This window comes from Apteryx mantelli, chromosome 3 (assembly GCF_036417845.1).
Source record: "Apteryx mantelli isolate bAptMan1 chromosome 3, bAptMan1.hap1, whole genome shotgun sequence".
Taxonomy (NCBI): domain Eukaryota; kingdom Metazoa; phylum Chordata; class Aves; order Apterygiformes; family Apterygidae; genus Apteryx; species Apteryx mantelli.
The window spans coordinates 67,909,790-67,924,658 of NC_089980.1; the positions used below are offsets into that span (position 1 = coordinate 67,909,790).

General features: G+C 38.1%; 1 protein-coding gene across 1 annotated transcript in view; it reads right to left on the bottom strand.

Moving 5' to 3' along the window:
* Window positions 1-5,764, bottom strand: part of RGS17 (regulator of G protein signaling 17) — a 28,634-nt gene extending 22,870 nt beyond the window's left edge. The window contains exon 1 of the mRNA XM_067294761.1: window positions 5,646-5,764. Coding sequence (XP_067150862.1) covers window positions 5,646-5,764 — 119 coding nt within the window. The remainder of the gene's footprint in view (window positions 1-5,645) is intronic.
* Window positions 5,765-14,869: the final 9,105 nt, after the last annotated feature.

Here is a 14,869-nt window from a genome sequence, read left to right on the forward strand (position 1 = left end):
AGATAAAGAATTTTTTTCTGCCTGCAGAAAGTTTTAAAAAAAATCCTGGAGCTTCGGTGAGCCTTTTTATACAAGACTGCTTCTAGTCTACTCCTAGTGTAAAAGCTCTGCTGTGGACAGGCGTGGGAAACAGAATATGGATTTTGTTTTCCACATATTTCAGAACATGTGGCTATAATTTATTACACTAAATTGTTTTTTGTTTCCATCCTTTCTTTGTTACCCTTTCCTCCAAACTTTCTACCATAGTTAAATAAGATAAAGCAGCCGTGACTGTAACCCACAGGAGTTACCTTGTGTAGAGTCATGCAAAGCTTAGGCATACTTTTTCTGTGGCAAACTAATGCTGAATATGTTAGAAAACAATTATTCATCTCAAAGTACTAGAGAGTTGGGAAGAGTGAAAAAAATGATTCATTTAGATCACCATGCCCCACATTTGCAAACTTATATCCAATTCAGATGTTTCAGCCAGCTGCTAATCAGGCTTCAGAAAATTTACATTCTGTCCTGTCCTGAACAAATTAACCCTAGCGGTGCTATCTCTATCTGTATGTTGGGATGAGGAAAACACCGAACACCATAAGAGGTAAAATATTAACATAATTTAAAACTGCTTTTTAGGACGAAGTCTGTCATCTCGTATTAATGGCACAAGTGACAGGAATATCTTTTTATAGGTCCAAGCCAACTGCTAACCCCATGCAAGGAAAATATTCCCTTTAATAAAGACAAATATTTGTGTAACAAGGTCAGCAGGAAGAAGTTTCAGACCTCACTCACAGCAGTCCTAGGCTAGTTATAAGAGCTAGAGCGGAGAGGTTTCTTGCCAACAGCAACTCTTGTTTACTGCCAGGCTGGCAAACACCCTATCTTCCCTGGGATCTCTTGGGTGTGGGAAACTAGTCATAGCAGGGTCACATCAAATCAAATGGCAGGCATAACTTTTGTACAGGGTACGGCTTGGAGCTGCTGGACATGCAAGTACCTTTGCCTCTTCCAAAGGGCAGGAATTCTCTCAGAGTCTTCAGTGGCTGATTTAATGGTGCCCTTTAAGGGAAAGGCCTTCTAGCTTGGACATGTGAACCAAGTTACTGAACAGAGTGAAGTTGTGTGTTCAGCTTAATTTATCCCAAGAAACACTTTTCAAGTCTCCCAGATTCATATGCTGCTAGGATCTCCTGTAGGGCAGATGTTAGATATCTTCTGAGCCTTCTGTTTGTAGTAAAAGAAGAAGGATTATCAGGCATTAGAGTGTCCCAGAGGTTTAAAACACACTCTAGCATCTTATGAGGGGAAAAGAGGATGAAAAGATCCTGATCCTGCTCTGGGTGAGAGACATAAAAGGAAACAAAATAAAATTGGCAGAATAGCCAACCTCCCTGTGTTAGTTTGGATTTTTTTTTTTTTTTTGAAAAATGTGATTTAGAAGTATCTGCATTAACAGGCCAGAGAATGACTGGATTTATGTCTGCACAGGAAGCTGAGCTAATGGACTGTTAAAGAGTTGGTGGGGCTTATCACCTTAGTCTATGAAACTGTGTTTTTTCTCTTGCATCTCCAGATGGATCTCAAAATGGTAAAGCCACAGTGCTAAATGCTAATAGCACAGCTCTCTGGAGACACTGTCACTGAGGAAATTAAAGACTATCACATTAGGAGTCTTACTGCAAGCTTTGCAATTCCCAGGCTACCCAAATCATTTAAATTATATCTAATGAGAAGGTCCTTTCTTCTGTCCTCTATGCGAGTGTTTTGTGGAAGCCTAAGACATGAGATGAAATTCAGTCTGGCACCTTAGGCACCTGACTTGTGCCTAAATGTTAGATGCATTAGTGAAGCAGGCTTCCTGAAGTAAGCACTTAAGATCTATACCTGGTCAACAGAGAGAGGAAGATGCTTTAGAAGACCTCAGGAGGGAAATCTTATCCACCACTGAAGCAGGCAGATAAGCTTTTCCTGTGGAGGAATTCAGAAACACTTTTCTCCGCTAAGGAGGGCTGCTTCCTTGGCTACTGATGCTCAGGCACCATTTCAGGGCCTAAGCTAGCTGGACAACATCCTAGCCATACTTATTCCAAAAAAATGGCCAACTTAAGGAGACAGTTTATTGTCCACTTCTTCCAATTGGAGCAAACCTTGGTAATCAGCCCTGGTTTGTCCTTGTAAGCTGAACAGTTAATGGTCCTTAAAATCATCAGTGCCGGTGGAAAAATGCTTCAAATGTTTTTTTACCTTTAAGAAGGAATTATTAGAGAAAAAAAATATTTCTATTAGGATGTACTGAATAATTTTTGGATCCCACCTGTTGCTGTTAGCAAGTTTCTGTTAGTCAAGGTACTATTTCCCCAAACAAAGGTGTGAATATTTGCCTGTGCTGTTATGCAAACAGAAGAATTAATGCCTTTTCTGATTTTAACAAAGGGTGGAACAAAAGAAAACAAACATCACAGGATCCACAAAAGATATTTTTAGAATTGCAATGCATTGTTTGGAGATATGAACGAATGAACTAGCTCTTCAAAGAGATAGAAGTGATAGCTTCTATTAAAAACTACATAATGCCATCCCCCAAGATAAGCAAGCTGTAGGTCTTTTTTTTCTGTGAATAGTGAGGAAGTTGAAGCACTGAGAAGTTAGTGACATAAGAGTTGTCTTCAGTCACACAGGCTGGTGAAAGAACAGAAAAAAAGTCTGCTAATTTTAATACTGGCTGTTAAAGCATTAGCCTCACCATTAATGAAGCGAGCAACATTTCCAGACAGGTGCCTTGTGAGAAATTTATGCTACTCCAAACACAAAAACCTATGAAACTAGGGAAAGCATGTAATTACACTAAGGTCAGAAGAGTCAGTACGATTATCTGTTATGCCTTCCTGTTACATGGCCTTAGAGAATTACCTGCCTAGAATCACCTATACAGTGAGTAACTGGTCAACTTTATTATGTAGATTTTTAAAATTATTTTTGTAATTTTTTTAGTATGAACAATTGAGGCAAGAGCAATAATTTGTATTTCACCTAGACAAATTTGGCATCAGAACAAATTACAAATTAACTCAGATTCCGAAAGGTTTCGTATTGACTTTTTCAAAGTTTTGTCTAATCTCTTCTCTATCCCTGGAGCTTCAACTACAGAATCATAAAAGACAGAGCTCAGAGACTTATTAGATCATCTGTTCTATCTTTTTGATTTTAGAAGATGCAAGTGGTGTCACTGTCCCCTTTGACCCAGGTTTCTGACTTAATCCATAAAACTACTTAAATGGTTGTGATTTCTCCATGCTCAGTCTAATCTACTTTACCAAAAAAAAAAAAAAAAAAAAAAAATCCAAACCACCCTGCTCAAATCCCACAATGCCAGGATATTAACAATAAAAAACAATTACTAAAGCAGCTGAAGGGGCACCCTACATTTTAAAGCAATAATTGCTCAAATATGGATTAAATAGGCCTAGGTTGTACAAGTACATAATGGTATTACATATCACTGTGGAGGCACTCCAAGGATCAAAGAGCTCTTTAAAGCTTCAAAACAGAGTATAATTGTCAAATAAGCATTCTTGAGCTATAGCATGCTTAAAAAATAAAATCTTTAAGTTTTATAAATCAGACTGATCCTTTTATGGCCGTTCATGTTCCAGTATGGAAGGGAAAAAGTAACCCTAGCTATTCATGCACAATGATGGACTTTATTTCCACTCAGTAAAGAGATCTTGCAGTCATGATGGATATGAAAATATCATCTCAGATATGGTTAAAAGGCAAGCAGAATGCTAGAAATTGGTAAAAAATCAAGAGCAAACAGAAGACATTGCTATGCCACTGTATAAGCTCATGGTGCACCCATGTCTTGACTACTGCAACACTCTGGTTGCCCATCTCAGACTGGAGGTAGTAGAATAGGTGAGGAAAATAGCTAAATACAAGGTAGGTAGATAGACAGAAGAGTGGTGAGGATAAACCAGGGTCTGGATCAGTTTCTGCATAACAGAGATTAAATAGACAAGACTATGGAAGAAAGCACAGCTGAAGGGGCATATGAGAGAGCTTTATAAAAAACATGGTCGTCCTTGGAACAGTTATTTGCTGTTCCTCGCAACCATAAGAACAAGAAAGCATCAAATGAAATTATCAGATAGTAGTTTAAAACAAATAAAAGGGAGTAATATTTCACAAAGTGCACAATTAAGTTGTAGAATTTATTGCAATGGGAAACTAGATGCCAAAAGTTTAGGTGAGTTCAGGAAGTCACTTCAAAAAATGGTCAGGCATATTAATGAGAGAAAATTCCATCAAGAGCTGTAAAACACACAGATATAACCTCTGGGTCAGGAAATCCCTAAGCAGCAGATTGCCAGAAGTTGTGAGAAGTATTGCTGGGGAAAGGACTAGGATGTGCATGCCCAGTTATTTTATCCTTTCCTTGTAGCATCTGCTGCAGGTCACTTCCAGAGCTAGGATACAGAGCTAAATGGACCTTTGGTCTGTAACAGGATATCTGCTCTTACTTTATGCCCTTGTCACAAAGCAGAAGACAGCAGTGGCAAAAAAACTCTCCTTTCTCTTTCTGCTTAAGACACTTTCACTCCTTTTCTGCATGGCATGAACACATTGTAAAGTGTCTCTGTGGAATCATGACCACTCACTCATTCTTCTTCCAAATATCCTCTGTCTCCAGGTGAAATTGGAAGCAACAGATCCGGCAGGTCCACCCTGGTACTACTTCTGCCTCCAGGATGTGGCAAGGCAGAATCATGGAAAAAGCTGCTCCTTCTGATGTTTGGTGAGTACATGTTGGTGTATATTTCTAGATATATTGGGGACAAATAGCGTCCGATTTTAGATTGGGGCCAAATGGCTGATTCAAGTGAAAGTAACAAAGATGTTTGCAGGAGTGGTCACTCCAAAACGACCAAACTGTGTAGGTAACTGGACGCAGAGGCTCTGAACAGTACTACATGTCAATTACTTAATGTTTCAACACTAATTGTGTTCATTAAAATAAGAAGTAAAGACTTGCTCTCTCTCAAGATGATGAGAATTTAAAGCTATTTCTGAAACCAGTTTAAATTCTTTAACTTTCCAAGCTAACTCTCTGTTTAGGAAGAGACAAGTAGCCACAGTTCTCTAGCCTTTTTTCCACTAAAATTATGCTTTACCAGTTAAAAAATGAAGTGGAACTTAATGCTTATAATCTCAGATTTGTAGCATGTATCTTACTTAACAACTAAGTAACAAAACAGGTGACCATATATTCACATTTATGACCATTTCCTTCTCTCCCTCCTGAATGCAGGGAACAGCAATAAAAAAAAAAGCAGGAAAAAAATTTTGAATGCAAAATATAAAATGTTCAATATCAAGTCTCTCATCCACATATATTGGTTTTATGAATGAAATTTTATTTAGTTATGGTTTAAGTAAGGTAAAGATAGCTTGAATTTACTATTCTTTCCTCTTCCCCCTTACAACATGCCCAATTAAATCAGGGAATGTTTAGTAAAGTTTTTGTTTGAAATGTTAAAACGTGCCTCTTGGGAGAAATCCTCTCCCAGTAGTTTGCATTTTCCCAGTAGCTGGCCCTTTGTGTTCTCGTTGTTTACCTGTGTTGAATATGGAACCAAACAGACTACATGACATACCATGAACAGCTGCAGCAACAGCACCAACAGAAGCAACATGTGTTGTTGGGCCTTTGGTTTTCAGGTGCTTGAGACATAGCTGATGTTCCTTCATTTTGTGACTGCTGCCTCTTTCTCATTTCAGCTACTTCAGTGCCCAAGCAGCTATAAGAACACAGACATAAGAGATGTACAGAATTACTACACACAGTCATAAAGTACATTCACATTTCTACAGTAATCTCTAATTCTACTAATTCTCCCAGCTTGTGGCAACAAAAGCACATGACCAGCGACTGTGCTGGCTAAATAGTAGTTCTATTGTGATCAAAACAGTGTCTGGAAGACCACATTTTAGTGACAAGCTTATGCCACAGTGCCTTAGAATCACAGCTGTTCTTATCACTTTGACTGGACTTAAAGAGCTGTTTATTACCCTTCTGAACACCAAGCTACACAGCTTGTGTAGCACTTGGTAGAGACTGAGTTAATTACCATATGACTATCACAGCTTTTTCCATTGCACTAAAAATATAGCAAGTGGTTATTCACTTTAAATATGAGCTGGAAAGTGATCTTTTTACTTTAAGTGAGTAGTGACTTCACTGGTCAATGCTGGACCAATGAAACTGAATTAAGTGATATAAAAGTCAGGGCCAATAATTGCTGTATGCTAATAATGAGCCAAGATTATCATAAATGTCATAACTGGGGGTTTTGTTCCTTGAGAGTTATTTTCTGTAAATTCAAGGAATAATAAATAAGTAATTCCAAAATATTTTGCCAACTTTGGGGCTGTTTTCTGGTCACAGAAGATTTTCTTTTGCTCATTGCCAGTCTTTCCTAGGTTTTATTAGGCCAAGAAAATTTTTTTTCCAAGAGCTTTCAATATGCAGCTGAAAGTAATATTCTATGCATTACTTAAAGTTTTCAAAAGAAATTAAAACATTCATTGCTAAGTTATTTAGCAAGGTTTAGAAGTCAGGATTCTTCTAATGGTACACATCTCCTTTGTACAAAAACTTTCAAGTTTCCCAGAGTAACGGTTATTACAAGCATGTGTGAATTAGAATAAATTTAGTACTTTTGCCTTTGAAAAATATCTAAACAGCTTACTATGGAGAGCAGCCCAGTTTTAAACAGAAGTGGGTAGAAAAGGGCCTGGTGTGAGCAGCATACACTCTGCTCTGCACCCTCCTGGGCATCATGCTGCAGCCAGGAGTGCTGGGGAAGGGCAGGCTCTGGTTCATTTGCACAGATACCTGAGAGATGGATGTACTCAGCTGATATGCATTCAAGCTGCAGCTGTGAAAGTTTGGATTTACATGGCCTTTAAAACTCCTGAAGTTCTTTTCCTGTAACAGTATCTTCATACATAGTTTATGCACAACCACATATAACAAGACTATTAAGCTTCAGTACTCCAACTCATGCTGCAAATCTCAGGGTCAGTGGTCATTTCAGCTTCTTGTGTAGCTAGCTGACTTTTCTGATTTCTTCACTGTACACAGTCACTGAATAGAATCAATTAATTTCTGAAGTGTTTGATCAAGTTAAACAATGAACAACCATTTTATGCTGATTTTAGGTGGAATGATCTGGATTTAAGTGAAATCAAACCCCTACTACTTCTACCATTCAGCTAGGCTTTCAGAAATTAACTACCTGTGATGAGGGCACCTGCTAATGTTGTTAATATTACTTTTTATGGTTTATACTTGCTGAACTCTTGAAGATTAAAATGACTGTTTTTTAAATTAAAAAATCTTCATTTTTCTATGAACTGTAAACACATGTTGTTAACACTGGATACTTTGATGTAATTGAAAGAATGCCCTTATTTTTGCAAGAGATAGGAAGGAAAGGAAAAGCACTGCAGCACAATATGTAGCTCAAACAGTGACAGTGTAGAGTCACTTTCTCCAAATTACAGTCCTGAACTTTGCTGACTATGCTTGATGCAGTTCAATTATTTCATAGATAGCTGTGTCATGCTGTGAATGGTACTTGCTTCAGCAGGTGCAATGACTATGGGTAAAGGAATTGAAGCCAGCTATTGTCACAGGGAAGGTTTGCTGCTTGTAGGACAGAGATTCTAGAAACATTTGTACATAACCACAAAATTTAATAGTCTCAGAAACCAGTGAGGTTACTCATATTTAGGTGTTTGTAGAACCAGAATCTTAGTCTTTCAAGAAACACTGAGCTGTTATGCTGTCAATTGAATTTTACAGAATGAAAACAACCTGTGTGTTCCACCTGTGTACCTAAAACCATGCATTTCTTACACTATTTTAGCTACATCCATAAAATGTACTATTACCATTATTAAAAAAAAATGGCTAGAATCTGTTGTACTGTAAATATGAGGTGGCAGGATAATGGTCATATGTACAGACATAATGAAGACCATTGGTTGTTGTAGTTTCACAATAGCTTTAAGCCAGTATAAGCTGTCACTGCACCTGAAAGAAATGATTCTCTCTCACTTTTCTTCCCCCACAGTCCACAGTCACTCATTCCCTCACCTGTGCTGCCCTGTCTCTGCTCTGCTGACAGCAGCATTTGTGCAGGTACTTAGTGAATTGGATAAGAGAATTGACATCATTTAAAACCAATCCAGAGGGTTAAAAAAAGAAATTGGTTTTAACTGGGTTCAAATCCCAGTCTGGTTGGCCCTGGAACACTTGGGCCAGAGCAAGGGAGGAAACAGAACAGTAGCACAAATACACAAGCAAGAGAGGGGAGAGCAGGGATAACATTTTTCAGTCCCTGCTTAAACTGGCATGAAGTGATGATGAAGGTGATGGAGTTGCTCAGCTGTGTAAAGGTAAAATCTGCCGCTGCAATTCTCAACACAGAGCACAGGGCATATCCTGCGGCAAAGTCAGAGACGTGATTCCACAGGAGTGGTCCATGTCATCAGTCCTGCTCAGCAACTTTTACCACTCCAAATTCCCTGGCCATTCACCTTTTTGTCATGGGCAGCAATGGCCAACCATTTCAGAGGTTTGCAAGTCTGGCAGTATAGTATTTACATCAAAAGGAGTTGTGGGGAATGTGGGCCTGCACTGTAGAGCATTTCAGGAGGCATGGTTTCCTCCAAGGCTGCTAGAGCCCACAGGCTAGCCAGTCTTTACAGTGGCACTACTCCCTTTCCTGTGCTCTAGCTCTGCTCTGGAGTATATGGAGGGAGTTGGCCCATCCCTTTCCTGACAATGCAATCTTTGGAGGAGGAAGAAAAGAGCAGTCTTTAATTGCAGGTGTAGTTATATTTATCTAGGCTATATTTGATTGGGAGAAAAAGAAAAAACCCTGTGTACTTATTTCCAGGGTTAGTTTGCATCCTAATGCAATGTTTGGCTAATTTAGGTGAAAATATATTTATGTTTAATACAGTGCTAAAACAGCACTATAGGGGCTTATGTTTTGAAGTGAGCTGATAGCATGGATAGATTGCACATGCTGTGTAGTGGAACTATACCTATCTTCCCAATATAGTGAGCAAAGATCTTATTGGCACAGTGGGACAGAGTTCTATATAATCCATTGCGGGTCCATATTCTGTCTTTTTCCACAACTGAAGCTGGTGTTCAGCCTGAACCTAGCTGTATCTGACAATACAAAGTGTTATCTAGTTTGGCGTGACTGGCAACCTACTCAAAAAAAGTGCAAGACTGAAAATCCAAAAAATGAGATGGTGTTTGCAGTAAATATGTGAACAGTGTTCACTCATCTGGCTTAACTATTGGCTGAAATCAAAGTTATCAGCCCTTTTCTTTTGCTAGCATTAAATTCTATTGGGGAGCTTCTAAGCTGAAGTCTACAAGAAATACAAAAAATACATCCTGTGGTGCAAAACAACAATATGTTTACTGAGCATGAAGTAGGGTGGGTGGTAACTTTAGTTCCATGCTTACTTTGATTGGATTTCATGTTTCATGTTGCATTTGCAGATATCAGACATCGTCCATGCAAAACTCTCATTGATTCCATGAGATTATTTAGGGTGCAGGAGCAGGATTATATTAACTCTTGGCTGTATTTACGGCCTGAACTGTAGACAGAGGATTTGTATTTGATGTCTTGGTCCAAGGTATGACAAAAAAATTTAAAATCTTTAATTCAGCAAGTCAGTCTGATGAAACAAATTATTCTGCTGGAACTAAGTGTAAAAGTTTGTATGTAACTATGAAGGAGTAGAATATTGTGAGCTGACATTGAACAGACCTTCTAGGACAGTGGTACAAACTGCACCTGCTATTGCCAAGATCTGAGTTTGCCCTTTAGCATTTTGCATGTTTTCATTCTTCCTGGGATCCTTTAGCTTGGCAATAATACTGGGTGGTGAAGGAGTGGGTCTTTGTCCAACAGAAGTAATATCCTTGGTATTCTAGATGATGTCTCAGACAATCACATCACAGGTTTAAGGTCCTTCTGCCGGTTTTGCCTCTGGTTCTTTCCCTTCATTTGGTGGCATGGTTTACTAACAAAGTTATGATTTCCATTTGTGCTGGTAGGAAATAAGAATAATATTCTATTTTGCTTGACTGACTCATTCTCTTGGGGGTGAGTAGGTATTACAGCCCTGTGAGCAATCCTGTAATCATGGAAGGATTTCATCTTTCAGAACATCTGCTGTCTTACTTTGCAGCTGAGGAAAGGAAACCCAGGGTAGATACAGCAACTGTTTATTATACTTGTTAAGAGACAAATAGTTCATATAAGCTGCAAAGCAAGAAAGTCTGTACTGCTCTGTGTGTATCTTCAATCTTGTAATACTATAGGAATATGAAAACTGAAAAGCCTTAGAAATTTGGAGTAAAGCTTACTGTCAGTTGTGGAACTGATAGCATAAAGGATTCTATTTCTATGTTTAGACAGTGTAATTACCACTTATTCCACTGGGTACTCAGGAGTAATTATCAGAGAAATCCCTTTGTGCACAGAGGAATATCTTGGGAAGAGAGTGCAGAAATGAATGGAAGAAACATTTGGTTTATTACACTTATATTTGGGCAGCCTTACTGAATACTGACTGCAGCCATTTCAAACTCCACACAGTGCCTCTAGAAGAAAAGAAGGTAATTTCCAAGCTGTTCCACCTCCCTGTTCCTCCACCCCTGACAGGACTTGTGCTTAGGTTTTAGAAACTTTTCTCCAGAAATTCCCAGCCTGTTGGAGATGGCACAAAACACAGGCTGCATCACTTCAATGATTCTACTGATGCCTATTCTCTGATGAATCAAGACCACTTTTTTTTTTCCTGGCCTCAAAAGCCGAACATAACTGGTCCACAAATTATCTGGACTTTACTTTTGGTAAAGTCCCATGCTAGTTCTGGAGCTTTCCACTCCACAAGACTCTCCTGTAAGCATTTCTGTTTCCCTTTCAGGATCGAGAAGGCATTCCTTGGAACAGCTCAGGCACTGGGAGGCCAGAGAAGCATCCTGAAACTCCATTAGGGGTTGAGAATTTCTTACTGTATCTTCTGGAGCTATTACCAAACATCTGTTTTGAAAGAAAGCTATTGTATAAGAGGGTGCAGATAAAAACACACTTTTTTTTTTTTTTTGTACAGAAGGCAAGTGGCATTATGTCTTTCGTTGCAGGTAGGATACATAATGGCTTAGCTTTCAGAGCAGAATGGGAGCAGAATCAGTTAAAGCAATCTGTCTTTTTTCAAACTTCTGCAATAGGAGAAAAAAATCACCTTGCATCAGAAAGGAGCAGTCAATGACTTAAGGATATCAAGGGTGATTTACTCTGCAGGCAAGAAATTCAGCCCTTAAAATACTTTATTTGGGTGATCTAGCACATCAGCTCTTCTGCATTGTTTTGCTTCCTTTAACGTTGCCAATAAAGGACCAAAACCTCAACTGTGAAGCTAACATAAATTGAAAGCTTGTATGAGTTTATACCAGCCCCAGATGTGGCTCTAGTGATCTCTCATAACTTTACTTCATGTTTTCTCTGTCTTAACTGGCATTCACCAGATACATGGAGTCCTAACAATAATTTTTTTAAGTTTAGGGATGTTGAAATCCTTCATGCCCTCAGCATTAAGGTAAACACTATTAATTTAAAACACCATTCAGGATTTGTTGTATGAAATAAACACACAATGAGGAAGGCTTTGTATGCTGTTTATGGCCTCACTCAGGATTCAAGCCTTCTATCATTTTAGATTTTCCACATATTTGGAAAATCTAGACATTATTAAGAACAGAGTTATATTAACACTTCCTTAATTTTTCAAATGGGTTGCTATGGGATAATCAGAGTGCACTTTACAGGGTTTTGACTGGTTGATTGTTATCAAAATTGAGATTCTCAGCCCTTAACACTGTATGCAGGGAGTTGCCTAAAACAGTCAAGGGCAGAAGTTAGTGACAGAGATGTCTCTGAAATCCTATTTTTTTATAGGAGTTAGGTGCTTTACTGGATTTTTAACATGCAAGACAGCGTTTTAACACAAGACACTAAGCGGAAACCCTCTGAGAATGCCATAAGGTGTTATTTCTAATAATCTGTGATATACTATCAGTTTTAAAATTATTTTTAAGGACAGATTTACTGGTGTACCAGAACAGTGCAATGCAGCTTGGATGCACTTGCCAGTTAAATTTTCTCACAGCTTGTGCTGCTCTGGCAAGGCAAAGACAGACCGAGCACAATGTCAGTCTTATTTGTGATGCCTTCATTCATCTAAAGGAATGTGTTAAGGGAATGTGTACATAGTAAATGAAGATGCACCAAGAGATTTTATCAAATGTCTGTGAGCTTTTAAGATTTCCATAAACTCCTGACAATGCTGAGTAAGCAGTGAAATCAAGGGTGCCAAGGGCACCCTTTTAAGGCCTGTTGACCACCTACAAAATCTTTATTAAAGAGAAATGACATTCATACTAGTCTCTCTATCCAAGAGAAACCTTGACATGGGTACATTCTCTCTTATGCCACTGAGTCATGACAGCCATTCAATATTTCACAAATAAATTCCTGTAAAGTATAATAGAGAAGAGGGAGTTTACCAGAAGTAATTAGGTGAGCTACCTTTGCTCTCATAATGGCTCCATTTACTTATTTCAACCTATCTGTAGTCTATTGCAGAACAATTAGAAACTATTGGTAACAAGAGAACTTAATTGTGCCTTAATTGCTTTAAATATAGTCTACATGGAAATTTTCAATTAATTGCAGTAACTAACTAATTGCATTAACAGTATGGAAAGTCTGAAATGTTTGCATTGTTAAGAATTTGAGTTTTGGAAGGAAAGATCAATGTAAAAGGCAATTTTTTAAAAAACATTCTGGTTAATAGTAGTCATGCTAGTATTTGAATTATAACTCCAAATTTTAATAGATTTACTTAATTAAATTTTTAACAGATTTTTGAGAAGAGTGAGAAGCTCTGAATACCTGAATTAAAAGCAAAGCAGAAGCTGTTTCGTAATGCATGAATACCTCATATTGACGGACTGTCCAGGCCAGTACACAGTCTCTGAATTCAGCCAAAAAAAGGGCATGCATATGTTAGAGCTTTTAATCTTAAAAGGCTAGCTGCCTACATCAAGCTGTATGAGCCATTGCTTTTAACTGTGATGGTCCCATTCTGATTACCAAGCTGGCAGAATCATACCATGGAAGCAATTTATTTCTCTATTAAATAGCTTGAAGCACTTAAGACACCCCACTGCCTCCATTCCATCATTCTTCTTGTATAGAAGGCAGACCTCCTGTTGGTAGTAACCTTTGCAATTTTATTGTTCAAATACTTTTTGGCTCAGAGAACAGGTTATTGCACCCACTAAATTTTTCTTTTGGGGGATTGGAGACTTGAGTGTCTACAGCAAAACCTCTTGCTCTTCTATTAGTTACTGCAACTCAGCAAAGAGCTTCAGGACATATATGTTTCTTCTGTACATATACTTTTCTCCTGTCCAGTCTTCTAATCTGCAGACATTTGACTCTTTCTAAAGCCTAAAGAACAAACACTACCACTTAGCAGAAAGCGTTCAGACATTAAGTGTTTTATTAGAGTAGAACACTGCCCTGTGAATGTTCATTAACTTGAAACTGTGCAATTTGGCTGAACATTATAAAAACCTTACCTTGTGTACAGTAATATTCTTTTCTTGACTTTGCCAGACAGCCTGTGTGCTCATAAGGATGTCTGAGATTTCTTTTTATTATTTTATGGTAAACTGAGTATCCTTAGGAAATCCTGCTTAAGTCTCTACATTATCAAGTAGATATGGATTCGTACTTCTAAATCAGACATTACTGTTCACTAACAAAGCATTAAGCCTGACAGTAATGTATTATTGAAAAGTTTGAGTTGCCTGCATGTGGTTTTTAAGGAGCTGTACTAAAATTATGATTAAGAGCACTTTACAGCCTTTAGGAACATTTTATAAAAAGCAAAATGTAAAACTCATCAGGAAACCTTTTATCTTTTTCAGGCATACTGTTTTTATTTGTATGTATTTGAGAAACATCTGAGAATCCCATTTTGCGCTACAACTGTCTGTCTATTGGTTGTAGCTAGCATGGTTGCAGCTGACTTAGATACATGATGCCACTACACTGGAGATAGCTGAAAAGTTATTTTCCTCACAGAGGGGAAATACAGAGCTTGACATATTGCTGGAAAATTAAAGAAGTATTTGTTAAAGTCCATGACATTCCCCATAAAGAGGACACTCAGAAGACTCTTGAGAACAACACAGAAAGCTTTACTGCAGTTGTCAGTGTTGTAGCTTCTAAATAAGCTTTTCTGTGTTCAAAGCCAGCTTTCTGTGTGAAAAGTCAAATCTTGTTTTGAGTTATGATCTTGTGAACTGCACAGATTCTGTGCAATTTCAGCAGAAATTTAAGAAAAATCATAAGAATAAGGCCAGTGCAAGACTTTGTAGCTAACATAAGGAAAAAGATTTGCATGTGCAATGCAAGTATCAGAACAAGCTTTAATGTTGGTGAACTACTTTCACTGCACGTAAGACCTCACTGGCAAATTTCCAGCTGTGGAAATGGCAGCAAATTTGCATAAATGACTACAGCATTTAATCAGAGAAATGCAACAACTTTCATTTAGTGTGCACATGCTACTGCAGACTGAAAAGCAAAGGAGGGCATTAGGAAAATGGTTCTGGTATAAAAACAGATTTTCTGAAACCACCTTTCATGTGATTCTACTTTCTGAAGTGACAGAATCTACATTGTTCACCGTAAAATGAATGTTT